Here is a 25,414-nt window from a genome sequence, read left to right as displayed (position 1 = left end):
ACTCCTGATTTGGAGGGACTGTCCCTCTTCATACCTCCCAACTGCCCCTGGATTAGAGGGACTGTCCCTCTTCATACCTCCCAACTGCCTCTGATTTGGAGGGACTGTCCCTCTTCATACCTCCCATCTGCCCCTGATTTGGAGAGACTGTCCCTCTTCATACCTCCCAACTGCCCCTGATTTAGAGGGACTGCCCCTCTTCATACCTCCCAACTGCCCCTGATTTGGAGGGACTGTCTCTTTTCATACCCCCAACTGCCTCTGATTTGGAGGGACTGTTCCTCTTCATACCTCCCAACTGCCCCTGATTTGGAGGGACTGTCCCTCTTCATACCTCCCAACTGCCCCTGGATTAGAGGGACTGTCCCTCTTCAAACTTCCCAAATGCCCCTGGATTAGAGGGACTGTCTCTTTTCATACCCCCAACTGCCCCTGATTTGGAAGGAATGTCCCTCTTCATACCCCCAACTACCCAGATTCCGAGGGACTGTCCAACTTCATACCCCCAACTGCCTCTGATTTGGAGGGACTGTCCCTCTTCATACCTCCCATCTGCCCCTGATTTGGGGGCTCTTCATACCTCCCATCTGCCCCTGATTTGGGGGCACTGTCCCTCTTCATACCTCCCATCTGCCCCTGATTTGGGGGCACTGTCCCTCTTCATATCTCCCAATTACCCCTGATTTGGAGGGACTGTCTTTGATTTTTTTATGGTCTGTATCATGTGGGCATGGCTTTTACATTTATACTTTGAGATGAAAAGTGTCCCCAATAGTTGTGCCCCCCCAATGTACAAAACTCACCTTTAGTCTAGAGCTGTCCCTGGAGTACTACTTTTTAACCACCAGATGCCCTCAGTCATACAGGATTAATATTTTACTCAAACAGGAAGACTAAGGAAAGACAGTGAGTGCAGGGTGTTATGGCTCCACCCCCTGAGCACAGCGCCCTCTGCCTGTAGTGACAAGAATGACTGTAATGATTACTGAAATGAGAGTCTGGGGAGAGGAATGGACTGTGAGTAAATGCTTTGACAGTCTCATATTTCAAGAAATGCACCCCCCCGAGAAATGGCCTGCAGCCATCACTGGAGTGCATATGCATACAGACAGGAAGTAGTTGTAGGTGATCATTGGTACTGAGATGCAAAAGTTGAAAACAGAATTTATTTTTGAACATTTTTGTTTGTGCAGCAGCTATAGCGGGCAGACACTTCCACTACTGAGCGCAGGACGTTCTGTGCCGCGGGGGGTTAACGCTCCTGTCCGCTGGCACCGCCTGGCTTTTAATCAGGCTAAGTGAGGACCTGTCATCTTCTCAAGTACAAAATGGAAAAAAGTCAGTCCAAACATTTGCTGCTATTCATTGCGTGTGACTCACAGCGCTCTATGTATGGAGGCGGCTGAAGTGTCAGCGCTGATACAGAGACCTGAGATATTAACACTCCCTGACAGCACCATAATAGGGACCACCGATTGCCAGGAGTACCATGCACACCCACCACTGCCACCCTCACTGCCGGCACCCTTTATTATAGAAAATGGGCTATAAAATAGTATTTACCTGGTAATGGGGGGCTGTAAGGGCTGGGGCTTATTCTGCTTATATTTTACCCCTCCACTGACATTTTTGGGTCTCTGTATTTCTCAATGCAATGCAGGCAGATCATGCCTGGTGGGAGGGGCCAGCACATCACAACACCCGCCCTCAGTACTCTCACATGGCAGGCTGACAACCTGTTTAGATAATATAAAATCCCTTGATAGGCCGGTGTCAGTCTGGAGGAGGGGGCATTCCTAGATGCAGACCACCCTAAGTAATGCACACAAAAAAAAATTAATGAAAGTGGCAGAAATTCTAAAAAAAATCTAAAGGAAAAACTTTTTTTTTTTCTGTGATCTCCCCCCGCTGCACTCATTGGTACCTCCCAATCTATTGCACATTACTACAGGACACAGTTAGGGCTTGGAGGCTGGTAGGAGAAACCATTTGGAGTAATGGGGGGGTAGGAAATTAACTCTCCCAAATTGTCTGTTTCTTTCTTTTCAAGGGTTTCTTTCTTTTCTTTTCACGCTCTTCCTAACCAATTTCCCTAGAAGGCAATTTTAGATCGGTCCTCCATAACACATGGGCAGAGACTCCGCCCTTCATCCCTGTACATATACCCCCCCTATTCCCATACATAAACCCCCCCATCCCTCTGTCCAGACGTAGAATAAAAGTGTGACAATGGCCATAGAAAATCCACAAATGATTTTATTTTATTGTGTAGAAATGTCAAAATTCACGGATCAGTTTAAATTATATTTACAAACCTTTACAAATACAGTTTTTTCATTTTTGTTTGGAAAAGTCATTCCTGTGTTCTTTAGCTTTTAAAAATACTGATAAAATCACTTTCGAAGCGGAAATATATACACACGCAACCAGCTGAGATAAAAGGGTAGGAAAGGGTCAGTCCATCCAAAACTGCCTGTTGGCTCCTTGGGGGCGGGTCAAAAGATTTTTTGCTTTTGAGTTCCCAGCGCCGCCTACTGGTCACATGGGGTCCTATGTTATTCATTCAGCAGGAGGATTGGTTGCCTTGAAGAGGAGGCGGAGCTGGGAACCATGGGAAGGTCTTGCCTGGGAATTAAAATTTTGGGTGGACTGGCCCTTTATTAGGAATCGGGTATCTATAAAGTCTTTTTGAACCCTTTACACTGCCAGCAGGGCATTATCGCACAGCGGCGGGATAGAGGTAGTGCGTTCCCGTGGCGGCACCATTGCGTCGGATTGATCGGGAGCTGCGCAGGCTTTCCGTGACGCAAATTCTAAAGTTCTATTATAAAATACAAACGTTATAAAATGTCTCTCGTTGTCTTCTTGTGCATAGGCGGTGTGTTTTGTCGGCGGCGGTCCTGGGATCCTGCAGGGTTTATTGGCGTTGTGTGTGACGTATTGCGCCGGACTCTCGTCCTCTCCCCCCTCTGTCTTCCCGTACTACGAGCAGGGTAGGTGTTGTTTGAGCAGTTCGCGGGTAGGTTGGGGTATTCTGTCGGGGAAGCGCACCTGAAACTCCACTATTAAATCACCTCGTTGGTTGGGGACTTTCGGAAACGGCAGTCCTTCGCCCCGCAGGCGCTTCACCGTGCCAGGTTTTATGACATCGTTGCAAGGCAGTGGGATGACTCGCCCATCGATGGTGGGAATGTTGACGGTGCAGCCACAAAGAGCCTAAGGGAGAGAGAAAACATGGCGTCACATAAGGCCAAAATGCAGCACTAATAGATCAACCAGAGCCCAACAAAATGGAAGCAAAGCCTAGCAGCCAATCCTTTCTTTAGGATTGGTTGATAGGTGGCAGCAAATATCTAGGGGCATTAAAAAAAATAGGGGCATTAAAAAAAAAAAAACGCAAAGCAATAACATAAAGTCACCAATCAGAATTAGTTTTACCACAACCAAACTGGATTCTGATTGGTTACAATAGGTCACTACACTTTGGAGAAGTACTAGACCCTCTGTAAGTGCCTCCAATTTCATGCCATGCTAACTGAAGCTCCATAGACAGGAAATGAAGGTAAATTTCTTTAAAGACTAATTCCTAATTTAAGGATAAAAGAAGCAGGTACAATGCAATGTCAGTCATATAAATGTTGTAGATGTTACAGGCTTCGCTCAAATGATATGGCATGGCCTGGCATAGGACAGAATGATGCCCTGTCCTTCATGTGTCTAAATTCCTGGTACAGGTCACCAGATGCCCCCAGGGATACCCAGTGGTATATGAGTGACCTGTCCTGGATGCATCCAAGTCCTGGCAGGTGACTCCAAATGCCCCAATGAATACCCTGTGTCATACAGGTGACCTGTTCTTGGCATAAGTCCTGGTAGAGGTCACCAGATACCCCCAGGGATACCCAGTGTTTTATGAGTGACCTGTCCTGGATGCATCCAAGTCCTGGCAGGTGACTCCAAATGCCCCAATGAATACCCTGTGTCATACAGGTGACCTGTTCTTGGCATAAGTCCTGGTAGAGGTCACCAGATACCCCAAAGGATACCCACTGTTATACAAGTGACCTATATTTGATGGATCCTGGCAGGTGACCCCAAATGCCCCAATGAATACACAGTATTATACAGGTGATCTGTCCTTGGCATACCTTCAATCCTGGAAGAGGACATCAGTGTTTTTTATGGGAGACACCATTTCCCCCGGAGTGATACAGTGTTATATAGGTGATCTGTCCTTGATAAATTCAAGGAAATCTGAGTCCTCAATAAAAAGACAGTAGTATACAGGTGTGCCAAGGACATGTCGCCTGTATAAGTCCAGGTAGAGGACACCAAGTGCTCTTATGTAACCCAGTGTTATATAAGTGACCTGTCCTTGATGCAGTACTGGCAGGCGACTCCAGATGCCCCAAGGAATACACTGTATTATTATTGCCCCTGTCCTTGGCATTTTTCAATAAGTACTAGTAGAGGACACCAGGTGCCCCTAGTATTATATAGGTGAATTTGTCAAAAGACATATCACCTGTATAGGTCCTGATGGGTTGTCCTTAAATATACCCCAGTGATACAGGTGACCTCTCCTTGGCACATGTGAATAACTCCTAGGTGTCCCTAGGGATACCCAGACCTATATAGGTGATAAGTGCTTTCGGGGACAATACTGAATATAAAGCGGCAGGCATGTTCTCCTTATCTGTGATTCATGTGCCTCCCGCTGGGCCTGACAGACTATTCCTGGCACAGGAGCTCCGTACTAAATATGGCAACAAGGAGAAAACATTCACATCAGTGTCCCGTGGGAGAATCGCTCTCCAATGCCATCACCTTTAATGGAGCAGAGCGAGTCGCTGAACTGCTTCTCTCCAGATCTGGGAGAACTAAAAGCGCCAGGGCATCCTGCCAGCCACTGCTGATACTTGTAGTTCCCATGGAGCTCATTTTGGGGTTTTACTCTTTAGCTTAAAGATACCCGGAACAAGTGAATACTAAAACAGACCGGTCCTCCCAGAAAGTGGTATTTCAGTTGCAGGAGTCCAATTGTTTGCTTGTCATATAGTGCATTGGAAGCTGCAGCAAGTGTGTCCTTGTCTGGGCATTGGCTCGTTTCCACAGCCATAGCCTGATATGTACCAGTCCTTGCCCACCCTGGCCTCACATAGGCTATGGCCATGAATGTGCCGACTTACATCCACTTGTTTTTAGCTGAAGCGTACAGGTCAGTTCTAGTTCAGTGACCGAGAAAGCCATAAATAGTGCGAGCAGGATCTGCTTGTACACAAGCGTCTCGTTCACATGGGCATGTTTTGGTTACAGTGCATTGTGTACATGCGACGTGTCTCACATACCATGGCGTGTTTTGCTAAAACCCACAAAGATCAAGCAAGCTCGGCTTTTTCCAATGTGCAGATGTGAACGGTGACATTAGCTCTTGGCCAATGTGACATTTGGCAGACCAAGCTTGCTTCTACCAAATCCCAGCACAGACTCTGCACCCCTCCGCCTGCCTCCTGGCAGCTTCGGGTATAAATACACACAGGGCTTTAAATAGCAGCTATGGAGGTTCTGCATCCACCAGGTGGGAGAGGATAAAAGGTCAAAGGGAAAGAGGAGAGGCAGTTAAAGTTCTGAATTTATTCTGTTTATAGTCAGCTCAGATATCCGACTGCCATCAGGACTGAACTGGACGTGCAAAAAAGTTTCAGGAGATTAAAAAGCATCCATAAAATATAAAGGGAAAGAGTTTTATCAGCAGGGGAAGTCGGTGTTCTGATTGGTTCCATTTCTGAGCCCCAGGCACCATGCAGCACTGGCTCTTGCCCTGAGTGGACTCAGCATTTCCGAATAGGGAAATTGCAACAGCGTCATCTACTTCATAAGAATATGAGACCGCCACATATGTATTCTTGTATCAGGTCATTGTTATGTTAGGGTCATACATGATTACTCCAATGATTGCAAAACTGACTACTTATGCACCAAAAATGATATGGAGAGTCCAAGCATGACCCCTATATACTACATATTATGTACAGGGAAATATAAGTCCAAGGATGACCCCTATATTCTGCATAATATGGACAGGAAACTATAGGTCCAAGCATGACCCCTATATACTGCATATTATGTACAGGGAACTATAAGTCCAAGAATGACCCCAAATACTACATATTATGTACAGGGACCTATAAGTCCAAGAATGACCCCTAAATACTACATATTATGTACAGGGAGCTATAGGTCCATGCATGGCCCCTAAATACTTCATATAATGTACAGGGAGCTATAAGTCCAAGCAAGATTCAAGATGTAAATTTTATATTATGCACTGAGGGACTTGGAGTCCAGATGGCCAACTCATCGCTTTAGTTACGGTCACAAGAATTACATAGACTATATGTAGGTGACTGCACGGAGAGTCCAGGATTACTCCTAAACGCAGTGTTTTATACACTGAGCGCTTATAAGTCCAAGCACAACTCCTATATAATGTGTATTATATACATGGCTAAGTCCAAAAACAATCCTTTATGTACTGAGTTTTTAATGCGGGGGACTAAAAGTCTATGCACAGCCCCATATACTGAATATTATATACAGAGGACAATTAGTCCAAGCACAGCCCCTATATACCATATGCTGTATACAGGGATTAAGAAGTCAATGCATGACCACTAAACTGTCTATTAAACACTGAGGGACTACCGGTCCATGGTTAATTGCTTTTTTGCTTTTTGTGTATCATAAACTAAGGAAGGACTGCAAGTCCCAGCATGAGCGGTATACACTACAGTTCACGCATGACTGTCTTCAGAGGAGAAAACAATCAAATATTGATAATATGATCAATATTGATATGATCATATAATATTGATTAATATGTTCAATTGTCGTTTAATAACAACCACCAGCCAATGGCAGCATTCTCTGCTGTATACTCTGCCAGTTGTTAGTGTAAATGTCAAGGAGTCCAGTTGGTTGTTCTAGCTGGATGTCAGCTTTGCTAGTGCATGGCAGTAACTGATCAATACCAGATGTTAAAAATATCATTGCGCACCCATGATTAAGATATGGCTATCTTAAGTGGAATTACCTCAGTTACCTGAGAATCATATCTACCTAAATTCTGGATCTTCCCAGTTCATCAGTTGTATGGGGTGGACATTATTTGTAATCCTTAACCCTGAAAGCTAAATTCAGCCACGGTTAACCATGACATCATCTGGAAATATATTCAGTGATGGCAGATCTTTGCAGTGTGCAGCATTACTCCACCCAAGGAAAGCATCGGTGATCACACAGCATCTCAATGCCGCCTGCTGTCATATATGACAGCTGCCACATGTACACGCCTGCAACAAGGATGTTCAGATTCGTTAGCATACCAAGACAGGGGCTAAGCTCACGTGTATTACTTATCAATGTTCTAAAGTAGAGGGAATGGCTAAATGAGCCACGACGGTGCTTATGCAACAATCAGAACACTCAGACCTAAAGCTTAATGTGTATTTTTAGCCATTATTTGATAAAGTTCAATAACAATATGAGTCCTGTCCCTCCCACTGATTGTGGCCTGACCAATGAATGAAGCAGCAACAGACTGATGGGCTGCTTCTTTCTCCATAGTTTGATGTCTGCTGTATAGGATACAGCATGATAGCTCAGTGGTTAGAACTCTGGCCTTTGCAGCGCTGGGTTCAAATCTCGTCCCGGACACTATCTGCATGGAGTTTGCATGTTCTCCTTGCGTTTGTGTGGGTTTCCTCTAAGTACTACAGTTTCCTCCCACATTCCAAAAACATGCAGTTAGGTAAATTGGCTTCCCCCCAAAAGTGACCTTGACATATGACTATGGTAGGGACATTAGATTCTGAGCCCCTTTGAAGGACAGCTAGTGACATGACTATGGAATTTGTACAGCGCTGCCTAAAATGCTGGCGCTATATAAATACTGTGTCACAATAATAATAATATAAGGTGTTGCTAGAGCCCGATACCAGGTTGAAGTCAAAGTACTTGCGTTATCGTACATTAACTGAACCAGACAGGTTCAGGGGGGCACAGGTCACCCGAAGTCAGATAGTTGCTACCCTACCCAATGTCTGACCTCAGTATACACAATGAAGGTAGCTTTCTGGGGTTCACTTATTGAAAAGTAAACAATAACAGCCAAATTCTCTCGTTTGTTCTCCCTGCATAAAAAGTGTGTGGTTGCTATTAGTAACATGCACACCTCCTGTAACAGGAATCTCAGCCATTCCGAAGTTTCCATACCTCTTTTAGTGTGATCTTGGCAGTGTACACAATGTTTGACCCATCTCTCTTGAAATGTGCGTGAGGTTTGTCTTTCAAAAGGAACACAATGTCTGCGGGGATGTTTTCCGAAGTGGCGTCGCCCTCTTTTGGGAAAGTGATTTTAGTGCCCTCTTTCCACCCTTTCTTGATGACCACATTTAGAATCTTGTCCTCCGTTCTCACGGTGCGACCGTCTGGGTTTAGCCGCCTGCGCGTGATCTTCATTCGCTTTGTGCAGCCGTGATAAATCTCTTCCAAAGACACTTTCAGCTCGTGGATCACCGGGGGGTCCTGCACTTTCCGGCGGGTGTGTATCTGGTCCTGATGCCGCCGGTGGAAACCGTTCACGCCGTTGAAGCCAAAGCGGCTAAAGCCGCCGAAGGGGTCGTCTTCATCATCATCGATGTCCATATCTTCGTGGTCAAAGCCGTTGGCCATGCGGGTGCGGTTTGAACCGAAGAAGATGTCGAAAGGATTGGATCCTCCGAAGAAGGAGGCGAAGGTCGCGTGGGGGTCACCGTGGAAGGTGTAATGGAAGGTGTTGCCAGTGTTACCTGATGAGCCGCCTCCAGTTTTTAAACCTGAAGGAAGTGAAAAGGAAACGGGGATTAACACAATATTAATCGTCAAAGTGGATTTTTATTTCCCATATGTTTATAGCATTGAAAGCTTTTAGTAAACGCCTATCACAGTCTCAAATACCACGATAAAGCTACTCCATTGTAAAGCTGATACTTATTCAACTTATAATTTGCCTTTCCTAGGTATTCCTTTCCTTTCTCATCAACAAAACCTAATTTGACCATAAAAACTTTCTATTTTCACCACAAACCTAATTTTAGTTCTTGTAATGGCATCAATAGGTCTCTGTGCAATGCAGGCAGATCAGGAGGGAGGACTGGCAAAGTGCTGCAAATGTCCTTGGCAGCCCTTGTATTGTGATAGTAACCACTCACAAACAACCAGGTGGTTACTGAAAAAATTCCAGGTGGTGCGCCTGGCCAAAAGGGGCTGGAGGGCTCCTCCTGACAACCTCGGCACGGGACTGTGAAGGCTCTGTGCATGCAAGACAGCCACCTAGGATTGCCTGGGCTCACTTTTGGGAACCTTTACGACCCGTGGGTATATATTTACTCAGTTCTACAAACCCCAATTGATTGCATGCTTTTAGAAAAGAAAAATCATTGTGATTCTGCTCTGAAACACTGTGTTCCTGTGTTCTCCCGGCCCCTTTTAGCCAGGCGCGCCACCGGGGACTTTCAGTTACCACTTGGCTGTTTTTTAGGGAATTACTGAAGAGTTGGGTCACAATACAGGGGCTGCCACCCAACAACAATTTCTTCCCACAGGGCTCAGAAACATTTCAGTTCCATATAAGAAATATTTCCCTCTTGTAATAAATTCTGTATTCCTTACCTTCTTCCCCATACTGGTCATACACCGCCCTTTTCTTGGGATCACTGAGGACGTCGTAGGCCTCTGCGATCTCCTTAAACTTGTCCTCGGCGTTGGCGTCCTTGTTCTTGTCAGGGTGGTATTTCAGTGCCATTTTGCGATAGGCCTTCTTGATCTCATCCTCGTTGGCTCCGGAAGGGATGCCCAAAATCTTGTAATAGTCTTTCCCCATGTCCACTGTCTGAGGCTTCTGATCAAGAATCCTCGCCCCTGGAAAGAGAAAAGGGTAATGTTAGGTAGGTCGTCAAGATGAGTTCAGCACTGAAGCCAAAGCTCAGTAATTCTGCCATATAAAGAAAATTACACATCTAACACATTTTATTGTGTTCAAGTGCAAGGCCAGCAATAAATAGAGATCATTAGGAACATTGAGTAAACACTCACAACATTAACTGTCCTAGCACATCAGCAAGAGAACCTGTCTGACAAGTTTTAAAGTTTCTTTATTGCAAGTGCAGAAAAAGAAAGAAACAAGAAAGAGAGAAAAGGAATGGAGAGAAGCATAGATGGAGAGGCAAAGAAAGCAAAAAAAAAAGATAGAGCGCAAAGCCAGAGAGAGAACAAGAACGAGTGCAAAGCAAAAAAGAGAGAAAAGAGAGCGAGAAGAAATAGAAATGGAGAGAGAAGGGATGAGAGAGAAGAATAGATGGAGAGAGAAAGAAGGAAGTTGAAGAGCGAGACAAAGCAAAAGTGAAAGAGATAAAGAATAAATACTAGAGACAAAAAAATTAACAGTAAAAAGAGAAAAAAAAAAGACAGCCGACAGAGAAGAGACATAGGGAAACCTGATTTGGGTTGGATTGGGTGCAAACCAGAAAATGGAAGTGGGCAAAGATCCCAGAGCTGGCTGCACAGCATTGATAAGACCATAGTTATATAGTATAGTCATTATAAATGTGATGTAATTACTCTAATCATACAGTTTTTTCCAGAAAAGTGATTTCACCATTGGGAAGTCAGAAGAGTACTCATCAGGATAACAATATACAGATGTGCAGGGTTTGTAGAGGAGTCGAAGGAGTCATTTCACCTTCGTACATCTCAGCCTAGTATTATTATATGGTTATTGAGGTGACAATGACACGGACTATTTCTGGACAGTATTAAGTCAGTAATGGTCATCTAATGACTCTAATGATGACTAAGGTAACAGCTTTATAGAATCATGATATATTACTAACACAATGCAACACTTCAGAAGTAAAATACTTTTATTGCTTTTCTGGAAACGCATATATAATGTTAATGAGGATATAAAATACTTTGTAGTTCCTAATGGAAGCTGTTTTCATGAGATATACCAGTTAGGAGATCCTTTGGACATCCTGTTGGGTGTTGTCATTAAATGTCATCTTTGTCTTCTATTGTACAAACAGGTCAGACAACAAAGCATGGTTCTTAAAGGACTGGCCCATCAGGTTAAACCTGGAGATTGGTAAACTAAGTCTGCTTTTGGCTGCTAGGTCCTGAATACAAAAACCAAGAGATCTACCCATCATTATTCCTGACTTTGTTTCTGTCCTTTGGGGCAACTGAGCACCCCCATATGGCAACCTTAAGTAGTAATAGCTCACTGCCATATACTAATCCATAATGGCGGTAGTACTAGGAACGAGCTCAGGGTGGGCTCATTCCATAGAGAAGAGGGAAATGCTGAATAGGTCCAACGAAGGTCGACCGCGAGGCACGTGGCCCAACGGAGGTCAACCTCGAATAACGCGGCCCAACAGAGGTCAACCTTTTTCAGATGGCCAACTCATCCCTTTAGTTACGGTCACAAGAATTACATAGACTATATGCAGGTGACTAGTACACCTTAATTTGAGATGTTTAACATGACTCATGAACATGAACACATTTTTAGGTTTTTGTAGGAGCACCCTAAGAGTTTTTAAAGTCCATATTTTGTTATGATCTTGGCCTTAGCCTTGCTGGTCAACATCATGGTATGGGAAGTTGGCCTAGTTTGACTTTTGGAACTGAACAAGGTATCTGTAAAATACATTGCCCCGGTTTCAAGGTTTATGGGTCACTTAAACCTTCCTAGGTGCCTGTTTAATCATAAAAAATTGTAGAATTTGAAATTCAAGATACAAGTACTTTAATACAGAATACTGCCTGTGGAAAATGCAGATTTTGCATTGCTATGGGTAAGATGCTTGTCAATGAAAGTCACCAAGACAATTTAGATGACTGCACTATTTCAGTAATAATAAAGTTCTGTTTTTCCAGACACAAACTTGACAGGCACAAATTCTGCATGCATTCATGACAATGATGACAAAAAAATATACTTACCCCCAAAATGGGCAGACAAAATTCCTAAAGTAATGCCCACTTTGAAAAATGTTGTCCTTCGCTTCTCCTGAGCTCCGTCCCCAATAGACTTGATAAAGAAATCGCTGCCGGCTTTTTGCCTGGGTTCACACTTAAACATGGTTTGAGGGCCTAAGAGCTCGTTGGCGTGGGCTTTCCACTGTGGCGGTAATATGGGAAGCTTCCTTCTAGGCAGACATCTAGTAGATAGTAGAAGGAGACAGATTTTGTTTGGAAGGAGGACCCATACACATCAGAAGATGGAAGATGGGTCTTGAAATGGCTGGTGAAAACAAGTAATGAGTTGGCCACAAGACGGTGATTCAAAATGGAGACCTTCCTCCAAATTTAAGGATTTCTGTAGGCTCAGGATAAAAACACGACCGAGATCTCAGACATGCATGAGAGGCCACCACTCACAGTAGGAGGTCACCAAACTTTCTACCAGAAACAGCTTGTGGGGGCTTCCAAACCTTCGTTTGCTAAAGCTTAGACCCATTTAATCATTATGAGACTGGTTCTGATTGAGAAACGGTACCACTGGACAGAATTTAAGGATAACTCAAGTTCTATAGGCTCAGGGTAAAAACTTGAAAAAAGATCTCAGACCTAAATGTAAGAACAAGCCGCCACTCACTGTAGGAGGTAACAAAACTTTACTTCCTACATAAACATCTTGTGGAGGCCTCCAAACTCAGATTATAGGGTTTCCAAAAAATTGAGACCCATTCCATTATGATGGACTGCTTTTGAATGAGAAACAGCACCACTGAGCATAATTTATGGATAATAGGTTCTGGAGGATCAGGGTAAAAACTTGAAGAGATCTCGGACCTAAATGTAAGTAGAAGCCACCACTCACAGTAGGTCACCAAGCCTTCACATCCAACAGTAACTACTTGTTGAGGCCTCCAAACCCAGATATAGGGTTTCCTAAAGCTCAGACCCATTCTATCTATATATTTTTGATTGAAAAACAGCACCACGACTGTTTAAAGGGTTATGATACCCATGGACATAATAAGACTGGGAAATCATCAACACCAAAAAGTACCAACACAATATACAGAGGTCCTGGATACCAAGAGTGGAGGACCTTACCTATTCTCCTAGGGCTAATCTAATTCTGGATCCTCTGCTTCAGTTCTCTACTATTGTTTAATAATATGAAACATCACCAAGAGAAGAGACAAAAATAAGACAAGTTGGTCTATAATTCTGGTCCTTATTGCTGTCCACACCATCAGCCTAAACTGCTTGAAGTATCTAAGAAGAACATGGAACTTTTATGACACATAGGATTGTAGTAAAGCTAAGATCATGCAAAAAATGAACCAAATTTTGAGATTTGTAAGCTAAGAAACCTGATCTGATCTGAATTTAATGGTTTGAAGTCACTCGGGACATTCCAGCTAAGGGATGATCATGAAAGTAAGACATGAAGAAAACAGAATGAAGGTCGAATGAGACAGAACTGTATCCATGAGCAATATATTGACTTCAGAGGAGCACAATACGCAATGCAGAGACAACGTTTATCCTCAACATACAAGTTTCAAAAAGGCACAGAAGGGAGGACACAGAACAGCTTAGAAGGAGATTAGGAACAAACGAAGATTAGGACAAAAAGAAAAATTCTAAAACTTCCAGTAAAACCTCTAATTAAACAGATGACAAATCTTCATTTCCAGCTGGCTTACATAACAGTGGTTGTGGCACGTAATCCAGCTTCGGCCAATATGTTCCAATTGTGTATATAGAGTGTAAAATTGTGTATATGGAGTATAAAATTTATATCTTGGAGGATACATTGGCAACAAATTTCACTCAAGTGTAGTAACGGTGCAAAAGACAAAATGTAATAAAGGTTCTCATCCTCATCCTTTCTTTCCCAAATCTTTTTTTTTTTTTTTTTTTAATATTTGCCCTCTTTATGGTTGGTATTCCAGGGTTTCAATGCAGAAGTCCCAATGGTCATGTCTTTTTTAGCAATAAAACAAACTCACCTGCCTGATAACTCTCAACTATTAAGATTTGCTGAGCATCGGCTTACCCTGCGGCTGCCGGGCCTGAATGCTTGGGAATCATCCTGGTCTGGCCAATTGGGATGGCCGAAGACCGAACTATAAAGGGGAAGATGGCGGTACTCACGACCCGTTAGCTCCACTCATCAATAAGTTATTAAAATTTGTAACCTGTTTTCCTTACATTCTTGAGAGAACTTTACAAATTTTAAAATGTTTTGATGGGTTGAAGTCATTCTGGAGGAGTGTTCATCCCTTGGCAGGCTCTATTTGCATGTAGACAACACCAATGAGATCATAAGCCTCAATAATCAAAAAAAGTGAGCGTCAATAAATAAAAGGGATGGGGCCATGGAAGTCAGTCTGAGTGGGAGGAGCTAGATTATGCTGGACGTTCCACCAGCCAGGAAATAATGTGGGCTCTGAATTGCTGCAGTTTCTAATGCACATTGTGGGAAGTTCAGAGTAAGAAATTTCATTCTAGGAAAGAAATCTGTGTGCATCAGTGTAAGACTGAAGGGAGATCTGGGGCGCAGATTTATTGAAGGGAAGACCAAAGGACAGAGTTTAGGAGAGAAGACCAGTGAAGGGCATGTTTAGGACCTTTTACCTACAGATCTGTGATAGCTAATAATAAAACATTACACAAAGTCTCTTTTTAATTGCTAGAGCTTCTTTACCTACACTTAAAGCAATCATTAGTGATAACATTTAGTATAATTGAAGTATAGTTACATAGAGATAAAGGCACGGATTAATTTCCATTTATAGATTTTAATTACATCTATGGAGACATTGATATCTGCTCATTACGTATAAATGTTGTGCTTCCCGTTTTGCCAAGGATTGGAGGAAACTGATACACGGACAGTGCTGCGAGCTTGTGAACTGCTCCAGATCCATAGCAATTCACTGGAAGTAGAAGCACCAGGTAGCTTTGATAACTCGGCATCTACAATCTACGGAGAGTGCACCTTCAGATCCAAAATCTATTTGTAAGAACTCTACTTGCAAATAAAGTTGCATCCAAAAAGTCTTGTTCACAATACAGATCCCCGTAAAAGAATACGCCAAATACAACCATGAAGCAGGAATATATTGATACAGCAAAAATATTAATGAAAGTACTCCTGCAGGTAAAGAAGGACATAGTGAGTACTTACAGAGAGTATATATTAGGTTCCCTTTAAGACGATTGTACAGCCATCAATGGAGTGGTTGTGGGTGAAAAGCGCGTTTTACACACTGAGCTGGTTGTTAGAGCAAACAGGAATGTTCTGGACGGAGATTGGGAAGAACGAAGCTTCTGCTGTTGAATGAATGGAAATGGCAGAGTCAGCAGAAGCCGATCCTCGTGAATGGGGGGAAAGGCACATTTCAGCACTGTGCTCTGTAAAGTCTTTCCTTTTCGAGATGAGAATTTGATAAACGCAGCACTGGGAGCTGCAGGAACTGACCATTTCTAGAATAGGTTTGAAGGTGCCCTTACATGTGGTTTAATATATGGATTTTGCATTATTATTATTATTATTAAACAGGATTTATATAGCGCCAACATATTACGCAGCGCTGTATTTTAGGTACAGTAAGTTTAACACTTAAAGGTACTTAATAACCCTCACAGATCGCTCCACCTCCATGCCTTCGTCTGCTTTTCTTTTCCAAATGGTGGTACCATCTTGCTCAGACTTTATTATTCTTCTCAATGCTCCATAGCTTTCCAATCGAAACACGAGAGTAGGTGAACTGAGAGTAGGGAGCATGGTGGTATGAGGTCAATGTCCTCCTACTTTTCAGGAACCACCTGGCTGTTTTGGGGGTTACTAAAAAGTTGGGCACAATACAGGGGCTGCCACCCACCTACAGCTTTTTCCCACTCAGCTTAAAAAAATTCTGGGGACGTGTTGAAAATTTGCTGTAAGGGGCGAGGAAAAAGAACTGTTCTGCCGAGCCTCTGCCGGGAGAAAGCAGCCAGGGAAGCGGAGATAACCTTTAAGGATGAATTGCTCCACCTGCAGCTACAAAGGTCAGTGAGGACTTTTTTGTGAAGCTCATCCACTGCTGAAATTTCTAACCCGATGCTTTCTCCTTAATCAACATTGAACCAAATGGATCTGGCAGGAGTTTTTCACCATGCTGGATATCTCTGATCACAATGATTTTTATTGCTGCACTTCTTATGTGATGGATTATATTATACTTGATCCATCCACCCAGTGCTGAAATTTCACAGTGTGATTTTCCTTGTCTTGTAGTTAATGCGCATAAATTAATTTGTTCTCTTGGATTTGGCTTCTGTCAAGCACTTAAAGCAGACCTAAACTCAACATTTCTACTTTACATAAAAGGGTAGACAAACATTATATGTAAAGGAAAAACTTTATTTTGTTTTTTTTGGGGGGACACCCTTTTAATGTGCAGCACTGCTCCTTTAAGTCTTGACCTATGTCACGCATACTGGGAGGCTCTGCCTGCTCCTACTGCGAATGCTTGATCTTAGGCATGCGGAGAAGGGTAATTTTTTCAACTAAAGGGAAAGAGATGCAGATTTCATGCATGCGCATGAAATCATGCATTTTCTCCTTTACAGCGGCTACATCACCCGATCCCGCACCTGCGCAGTGCAAGAAGACCAGCGGAGAAGCCCAACGATGGCAGTGCCTTGCGCTTCCCCAGTGCTGGGAATAAGAAGAATTCTAGGATGACGCAGGACCGGATGGAGGGAAGGTCCAGCGCCTTCGAGAAATCTGCAGGATTAAAGGTAAGTGCGATTTTTCTTTTCACTTTAATTCTGCTTTAAGCCTAATAAACACAGGCCGATTTCACTACCAATCAGATTTAAATTCTGATTGGATCTATTTAGATTGGATCAATAAAAAGATTCAGCAGCTGGTTATAATTTACTGATTTTTTGGTTCCTAAAGCAGATCGATCAGTTGCCTTGGTAAATATTGATCCAACGTATACAACTAATTGGACTTTCGATGCAGAATAGTCGTATGACCATGCAGGTTTTTTGAGACTTCCATCTGATCGATTATTAGAAAAGCAATTGGATCTGACGGTCGAGTGCAAAACTGGCAACAAATAGTTTCCTAGGCCTTAGCAGAATTTTCCCCAAGCTGTGTTCAACAATTAGCGGAATCTGCAGCACTTAATGTCTGTCCATGCTCAGTTAGCTTTAATTATCCGCTAATAATGTTGGATTTTAAAATGCCTACATCTGTTCGGGGGATTTAATTTGCCTTTTAACGCGTGCTAATTAGTTCTTGCAGTTAAGGAGAAAGTTTACTTCCTGTGGTCACTGGTGTGATGTGCTTTGTAGAATACTGTGAATTATTTTGTAATTTATTGCAACATTGTTTTCAGATATTGGCTTTGTTTTGAACAGGCAATGCTTTATGGTTGGAGGAGAGCAAGGGATTCAGGAGGCCTTTTATGACTTTTACGATAACCAATCAACCAATAAGCAGGCAGGACAGAGGACGTCGAGAACTACGAGAAGTAAAACAGTGTGGTCACCTTATTATATTTTTCAGAATAAACCTTTGGTTGGAGACCGAACTCTACATTATGCTCATATATGTTCTCCAAAATCTGTCCCTACCTGTCCCCAGAAACCCCCTAACTCCTTGTACACATTCTTATCTCTCGTCTGGACTACTGTAACCTCCTTCTCTCTGGTATTCCACTAACCCGACGCTCTCCTCTACAATCTATTATGAATGCTGTAGCCAGACTTATCCTTCCATCCATTGTGTAATATGTTGGGGCTATATAAATCCTGTTTAATAATAATATATGTTATGACATAATCGATCAATAAACAGTAAATAAACAATAAACATTTTGATGGAAAATAATCAATTGGATATAACTGATTTAATATAACTGAGTCTTCGGAGTCCAATGAATCGCTTTAAATGGTTTTTTAGACCTAATTAGAATGGTTTGCTGATATAGATATTCAGTATAGCAGAAAGAGCTTTTTCTAGGCTGCACCCCGGGGAATGGCAAGGAAGTGTTAATGTCCCAGTGAACTCCTCGTCTCTGGGCTGGGTACAGTGTGTACTGGCGGAGAGCTGTGTGGGTGGCAGTACGGCATTGTTTGAAGGCTGCCGCACAGCGTAATGTTCTTCCTGGTACATGGCCCGCTGTCACATGGAGTGCTTTGTGCAAAACTTGATTGCTTCTTTGCTCCTGTTATGTAGTACATGACTTTTGTATATGATGCTTACTTCAAAAGTACGAAGCTCCAAACTCAACTCTGCTTATAAAAATAGGTGACCCCCAATGTCTAAAGCACGGTTGGTCTGGGGGTGCAATGCAGAGAAGGAGGGATATTTCAGGGCTGGAGAGGGAGTGGAAGAGAGGGCCAGGTGCCAGAAGGGGTGTCAAGGGGAGGGCCAGGTGTCGGAGGGGGAGCGGAGGAGAGGGCCAGGTGTCGGAGGGGGAGCGGAGGAGAGGGCCAGGTGCCGGAGGGGGAGCGGAGGAGAGGGCCAGGTGCTGGGAACGCTGGGAAGAAGGTAATTATTCCTCTCCAGTATTCCCCCCAGAATTATTTTTAAACTGAGTGGTGGCCACTGTGATGTGACCCAACTTTTCAGTAACCACCAACAAACAGCCAGGTGTTAAATGAAAGGTGTTGGGTGGTGCACCCAGCTAAAAGGGGCCGGGGAGATCACCGTTTTCTTTTATAGCTCCCTAGGTGCTCCCTAAAAAGTATTGGACCCCCTTACTATACTGAGGGGGTAATTTTATTTTAAGTGTACCTGAAAGCTATTTATATGTCTCTCTCTAAGTTATGATGAGCTACATGCCTTTTACTTTGTCTCTGTGAAGTCCGATTCCTAAAATGTTCCTACTTCCACCTTGTTATCATGATGCCAGACTGCAGACAGGAAGTGGACTGAGGGATGGGACTTCACAGAAACAAAGTAAAGGTATGTAGCTGATCATACCTTATGTTCAGGAACATTTTAAAGGGACCGAATCCTGATGTTGGGTGTCCTGAATGTTCCACCTGCCCCTAAGTGGAGATCATACAAATACATTTAATTTAGAAAGGAAAATAGAGTTCGGGTACACTTTTAAGGGTACCAAATCCTGATGTTGGGTGTCCTGAATGTTCCTCTTGACCCTAAACTGGTGTCCATGTAGGTTTTTTGGAAAATTGTTTCCATTTTTGCAGTACCACCTATGGAGCTTTTAGAGAAGAGGGCATTGCACAGCAGTTGTATGAGGCTGCCCTCCCTTTCCTTGCAGCCAGATAAATCTGCACACAGCTTGTAATCGTGTTGAAGTTAACTCATGAATAAAATCAGTCTCCTTTTACTTTTTATTATATGTCAACGCAGCGATCTGCTACACCTGAGCCTCTGTAGGAAATTGCCAATCCTTTACAGTCATATTTGGTCAGAAAAGCTTCGAATTGCAAAGCTTTACCACCTCCTCCCCATTCTTCAGCAGCTGACAGAACCAGCATGAGATGGAGGTAATTCCAGGAATTTCTTTCCCATGTGTCAGGCAATGGCGTACAGTACGGATCTGACTTGTTCGGCGGCTATTAATAACATTCCAGGGAAATGTCTGGGAGAACAATCATCGGAGCTGGTGGCCCCCTCCTCTGTGCTTGCAGCGTGATGTACTGTACTTGTGTCACAGCGTACCAGAACACTTCTCTCCAAGAATCGATATTATTAGTGCCGTGAATCAGGGCACAGCTGGGAACGGGATAGTGAATGTACTTTCATCCTCAAAAGCCATATTTAAAGGAAACCTTTACTTATCAAAAAAGGACTCAAATGGCCCATATTAATAGCAGCCAGGTGAATATAGTTATATATTGTTAAAGCCATAGGAGCTCCTAACTATTCGAGTCTTTAGGCAGGGATGCTTTCAGACAAAACCAATAGGAACTAGGGGTCCAGAATGCCCAGCATACCAGCTCCCTGTAACCCTTGCTATTCCATCAATCAGGGTCTGGAGAAGGTACAGGCCCTGGACAATTGCCCATTTTGCACCCCCCAAAATCAAGCCCATCACTATCCAACCCTCGAGAAATCTATTTGCTTGACAGATTGCACTCGTCTTGCATTTTTTCTTTTGCATTCTCAATGTGAAAGAATCGAAAATTCCACTTGTTATCAGCATGCAACGTTCATCAGAATGATGGTCCCATTTCAATTTTCTAGAATTGCAGCAAAATGTTCTTTTCTTGTTACCATGGCAGCAGAAATTTCATTTATCGCTCATCTGATTGGCTGGCTGCTTTTTTCCCAGGCCTGGGACTGATCATGTGATCAAAACCACATGGCCCTCCCATTCAGGGAAGCGGGAAGTGACAAATTAATTTTTCCATTGGATATGAATGTAATAATATTTTATTGACCTGACAAAGAATTTTTTAAGCTTTAATAGATCTCCATGCTTGTAGAGGGCCCATGTGAGAATTTACCACTGCCCTGTTAGTAAATTCACAAGCCTGCATCAATTCTTGACTGCAAAAATACATTATTTTAAAAAAGTTCCATCGTTGATCATCTAAAAAAAGTTCATGAATTTAGGCTTAGACTGGGCTTATGATGTCATCAGTTTACTGCAGGCAGGAGGAAACATTTTCTCAGTCTCTGTGATCAAGTTTTGGCATCAAGTTTTGTATCATCTCTGAGTTGGCATGCTGACCCTTGATGCCTGAACAAAGATGGCTCTGTCCATCGGGAGAGAAAAGCAGGTGTGTGAGAGGTAATCAAACCCTAGAATAACTAAGCAGCTAGGTCTGCTTTACCACAATCCAGATTCCATCACTCCACACCGCTCTCTCCTCCCTGTGCTCATGGAATCCATGTGACAAACACAAGAGAATCAGCTGTGAGTGCATCCCGATAAGGGAAAAGCGGAAGGCTGGGGATTTTTTTTTGCTATTTGCAGCAAATGATGTTTGCATGAGTCACTAATGAGGAGTGCTGCCTACTACATTCTGTCTGAACACAGCCGACGTGAATGCTGCAATCTGTTTGGAGGCTGATGGATCCTGCCGGGGTCTTGAAAGTTTCACTGGGAATGTCAAGTAGTAGATTAAACCTGGGGGTCACAGCTTAGAGAAGCTGGAGTGCAGAATTCACATTTTTTATTCATTTTATACATTTCATTATCATATGCAGAGATCATAATCTGGAGATGTTCCACTGACTAATTACGGTTCCCAGCATCCCTGTGCTGAATTCCCAGGTCTATGTACCTACTGTGCCCGTTACGAGGGGTCCCCAGCATTCCCACCAAGTTCCTAGGTCTGTAAACCTGCTGTGCCCATTATAAGGGGTTCCTGGCATCCATTATCTGAGTTCCAAGGTCTGTACCCCTGCTGTGCCCATTATAAGCAGCTCCCATCATCTCTGTGCTGAATTTGGGGTCTTTGTACCTCCTGTGCTTGTTATGAGGGGTTTCAGGAATCCACATCCTGGGATCCCAGTTTACCAGCTGTGCCCATTAGGAGGGGTTCCCCAGATCCCTGTGCCCAGTTCCCAGGTCTGTACACATGCTGTCTCCATTAAGAGAAGCTCCCACTATTACTTTGCTGGGTTTCCAGGTCTGTACCCCCTGTTGTGCCCATTATGATCAGCTCCCGTCATCTCTGTCCTAAGTTTATAGGTCTATGTACCTCCTGTGCTCAATACGAGAGGTTTCTGGAATTCACATCCTGAGATTTCAGGTCTGTATACCAGCTGTGCCCATTACGAGGGCCCATTATAGGAATCTCTCACCATCTTTGTGCTGAGTTCCTGGAACTTTACACCTGCTGTGCCAATTATGGGACAGCCCCATTATTCCTACACCGAGTTCCCAGGTCTGTACACCTGCTGTGCCCATTATAAGAAGCTCTCACCATCCTTGTGCAGAGTTCCTAGGTCTGTACACTTGCTGTGCCCATGAAGAAAGGTTCTCCATACCCATACCCAAATCCCAGGTCTGTACACCTGCTGTGCCTATTAAAAGAAGCTCCCACCATCCTTGTGAAGAGTTCCTAGGTCTGTACACCTGCTGTGCCCATGATGAAGGGTTCCCCATACATGTGCCCAGTTCCCAGGTCTGTACACCTGCTGTGCCTATTAAAAGAAGCTCCCACCATCCTTGTGAAGAGTTCCTAGGTCTGTACATCTGCTGTGCCCATGATAAAGGTTTCCCCATCCTGGTGCCCATTTCCCGGGTCTTTACAGCGGCTGTGCCCATTATAGTAGCTCTCTCTATCCTTGTGTGGCGCTCCCATGACTTAACACCTGCTGTGCCCATGATGAGGGGTTCCCCATCCCTATGCCCAGTTCATTACACCGGCTGTGCTCATTATAGGTAGCTCTCTATCAATGTGCAGAGTTTCTGGCTTGTTACACCCATTACCCCCTATTATTCCTTCCTGAATTTTCTCTTCTATATACTGTAGATGCAACACCCAAAAATCCAACCTGGGTGTGAACAGACGAGGAAAACATGGCAGCTAGATATCCAGCAAGTAATATTAGGATGAGATTCCAGGAGGGGGCTGGAATTTGAACCCCGAGCTAGCCCAATTCTGACCTTTTTAATTGCACAATGACCAAAAGGCCACAGGTCTGAAACAGGGACTGACCAGCGAAGACTTATTTCTGCACACGCATCAACAGGACTGGCCAGCAGGGTAAACGCATGGGTTGCTTTTCCTAGCTGGGATTCTGGGAATTGTAGAGGCGGAGGAGGTGGGGGGGAGGAAATACATTCCAGAGATGGATATAGGACACACAAGCAGCTGGTTTGGCAGGAAGCTGCTCCATATCGCTGTGCATTTTTCTGGGGTTGTATTACCGTGCACGTCAAAAGCAAAAAGGCGGCTCATGAAAGCGTTAATTTGCACCGCATTATATTGGCTCCCAGGGTGTTCCACAATCTGGATGGCACAGGCGGCTGAGATGAATAGGGAAAGTGAATGTTACGCTCAAGCGAGACTGTTTGGACCTGACCGAGCAGCCAGTCCTGGCTAATTCTCACCGTTATTGCTGTGCCAGGCTGTAAAGTCCACGCTGGTCCGCTGCCCCCAAACAATGTCCCCCCAAGGGTGGAAAAGGAAGGGCAGACTTTAAAATGATGGTACGAATGGCAGGAAGGGGTTAACCGGCACCCACCCAGATACTAAAGCATTACATCATGGCCCTGAGCCCCCTAAGGATGTCTTTGTCTCAATCAAAGGGTCATGGGTGGGTCTTTCGCCGTGAGCTCCGGCAATGCCTGGTTGATAAAACCACCATGCACTGCCATGGCAGCAATTGCCAGCTTTCCCTATCAATGAAGCCTGGTACAAACCTGTCGCGTTACTAAGCGTGAACTCCTTGCTGAGGACATCGGCGGAGGGGAAGCGTTAAAAAAAATAGAGTTTGCGCAGTTCTACCAGGGCACCATTGTTCCTGAGCACTGAGATGAGTCGCGGGCACGGTGGAATTGGGTCATACCTAAAATCACAGCAGGGAATCCAGGAAATATTTGGCACGAGGTAAGTAAATGGGAGTAAAAATCGATGTGGATAGAATACTGAACACGATTCTCCATAGGCAGACCCGGGTATAATGAAGCAAACACACCATGCAAGCCGGAGCCTGAAGCTTCAAAATGCTCAGCTAAGATAAATAATTGTTAGTGGATACGGATAAACCATGGCATGCTGGGACTTGTAGTCCGTTACCAAACCTAGCGGTCAGAGACTGCTGAATAGATAATGGGGAAGAAAAATGGCATGGGGGGGGGAGCACAATCCATCCATGTCAATCAGAGCTGACAGCTAGCAGCAATGCCCTGCATTTGCCCCAATGCCCTACAGAGAAGGTTCAAAGGGAGCTGTTGGGTTCCATCATGCCGGACCTGATATGAAAAGGCAATAAGAATACCTTACTGCGGTCGATAATAACATGGCATGACCAGTGTTAGTGGGGCAGGGGCACCTTGGAAACAGGATGGCAGCTGGTATGAAGGGGTCAGGGGTATGAATGGGTCCATGGGTTATATGAGGGGGCCCTGCACTTTGAAACGTTCAACATAAGCTACCGCGAAGGGAGCAGATAATACCGCTGGGGTGCCCAGCTATGGTGGGGCTGGGGCACCTTGGAAAAGTTGGCTGGGTATTTGTGACAAAGGGGTAAGAAAGGGCAGAAGATAACAGGAAGGGGCTTTTGTTGAAGCAGATAATGGCAAGGGGTGCCGGGGGGTGGAAGGACAGGGGCACCTTGGACAATTGAAGAATGGGGGGAATGGGAGCAATGGGGGGGGGTTAAATTACCCTTTAGATTAGATATGGTGCAAAAAACTCAGGAAGCTGTCACAATATATTTGGGGAGGGGGGTTGCAGGGGAATTAAGGGGGCATGATGTATTGCCCCCCACAAGGACTTGCTGTCAGGTGACCCCCCCCCTATAGGGCACAAAGACACCAAATAAATATAACACAATGACATTTATAAGGGGGTCTGACAAAGTTTTGGGACCATTCCTCACCCCAGAATAAGTATCAGCACCCCAGGTCACTCCCGGGTCCCCTCACACAGGGTGAAACACATTCACACACACAGAGAAGGGTGACAGGTAATGATATGTGGATGAAGTCCCATACAATACAGAGCATGCGCAGTGCAGCTCTCCTACCTGTCCGCCTCCCCGATGCCTCCTCAGTGCCCAAATGAATACCAACTCAGAGCGGGAGCCGGCAACTAACAGCCGCTGTGACGTCACGGGAAACCCGCCCCCGCACGACTGTCACACATACGCTCAGCCCTTCTCCTTTCCATTGGCCGCTCGCAAGACACCTCCGCCAATCAAATTCGCGGTAGCCTCCCAACCATCCCAAATCTGTCAATCATCTTCATGGGCGGCCCTAGTCTAGTTTTTATTCAGAAACTGTTTCACGCGCCTTCGCCGGTTGGCCGCAGATAGCCTGCGTGCTGATTGGCTTGTTATCTTCCGTTAGGTTTTTCACTGATTCGCTCGCTGAATTTGAGAATGGTGACGTCACGTGCTCAGTCAAATCTGAAGCTTGTTGCCTGGAGATAGAGGTTCTCGCGACGTGACGTCATCAATGTTAATAATAAAGAGAACCTGTTATTATCCATTTTTACCATAACATGACTTTGTTGCTAAGAAACAAGTGTTAGATAAAAAAAAGATTGTGAGCTCCTATGGTTGTGCTGATATTTGTGGGAAAAGGTCTTGGCTTGGTGATTTGTTATTGGTAAAGTTGGCAAAAAATCCCATTTTAATGTCTGTTGTGGTAACGCGCTGGAAAACAGGCAACAAACACGGCAACCTGTACGG

The 25,414-nt window shown here is 44.2% G+C and overlaps 1 protein-coding gene and 1 long non-coding RNA gene across 4 annotated transcripts; one reads left to right on the top strand and one right to left on the bottom strand.

The window, feature by feature from the left end:
- Positions 1 to 2,232: 2,232 nt before the first annotated feature.
- DNAJB5 (DnaJ heat shock protein family (Hsp40) member B5) lies at positions 2,233 to 24,823 on the bottom strand. 3 transcript variants are annotated; one of them, XM_072413544.1, is made up of 4 exons: positions 24,749 to 24,823; positions 9,712 to 9,960; positions 8,275 to 8,876; positions 2,233 to 3,216 (listed from the first exon to the last, which is right to left on the bottom strand). In XM_072413544.1, exons 2-4 carry the CDS (start codon positions 9,920 to 9,922, stop codon positions 2,983 to 2,985), a joined length of 1,047 nt encoding a protein of 348 aa, XP_072269645.1. In that variant the 5' UTR covers positions 9,923 to 9,960; positions 24,749 to 24,823; the 3' UTR covers positions 2,233 to 2,982. The 3 variants fall into 3 exon arrangements, with proteins under 3 accessions (XP_072269645.1, XP_072269646.1, XP_072269644.1); XM_072413545.1 differs by lacking the exon at positions 24,749 to 24,823 and adding an exon at positions 15,254 to 15,385; XM_072413543.1 differs by lacking the exon at positions 24,749 to 24,823 and adding an exon at positions 12,049 to 12,830.
- Positions 15,976 to 17,953, top strand: LOC140332304 (uncharacterized). Its single transcript, XR_011921099.1, has 3 exons — positions 15,976 to 16,116; positions 16,681 to 16,851; positions 17,482 to 17,953. It is a non-coding gene; the product is annotated as an uncharacterized lncRNA (long non-coding RNA).
- Positions 24,824 to 25,414: the final 591 nt, after the last annotated feature.

This window comes from Pyxicephalus adspersus, chromosome 6 (assembly GCF_032062135.1).
Source record: "Pyxicephalus adspersus chromosome 6, UCB_Pads_2.0, whole genome shotgun sequence".
In the NCBI taxonomy this organism is placed as follows: domain Eukaryota; kingdom Metazoa; phylum Chordata; class Amphibia; order Anura; family Pyxicephalidae; genus Pyxicephalus; species Pyxicephalus adspersus.
The sequence above is the reverse complement of the archived record's forward strand: the minus strand, read 5'-3'. Positions and strand labels throughout refer to the sequence as shown.

Coding starts and splice junctions, on each gene's coding strand:
- DNAJB5 (XM_072413543.1), bottom strand. CDS start 12,187: ATGTTTAAGTGTGAACCCAGGCAAAAAGCCGGCAGCGATTTCTTTATC. Junction 9,961..12,048: donor TTTGTCTGCCCATTTTGGGG/GTAAGTATATTT, acceptor TTCTCTTTCCAG/GGGCGAGGATTCTTGATCAG. Junction 8,877..9,711: donor TGACCAGTATGGGGAAGAAG/GTAAGGAATACA, acceptor CACTTCCTTCAG/GTTTAAAAACTGGAGGCGGC.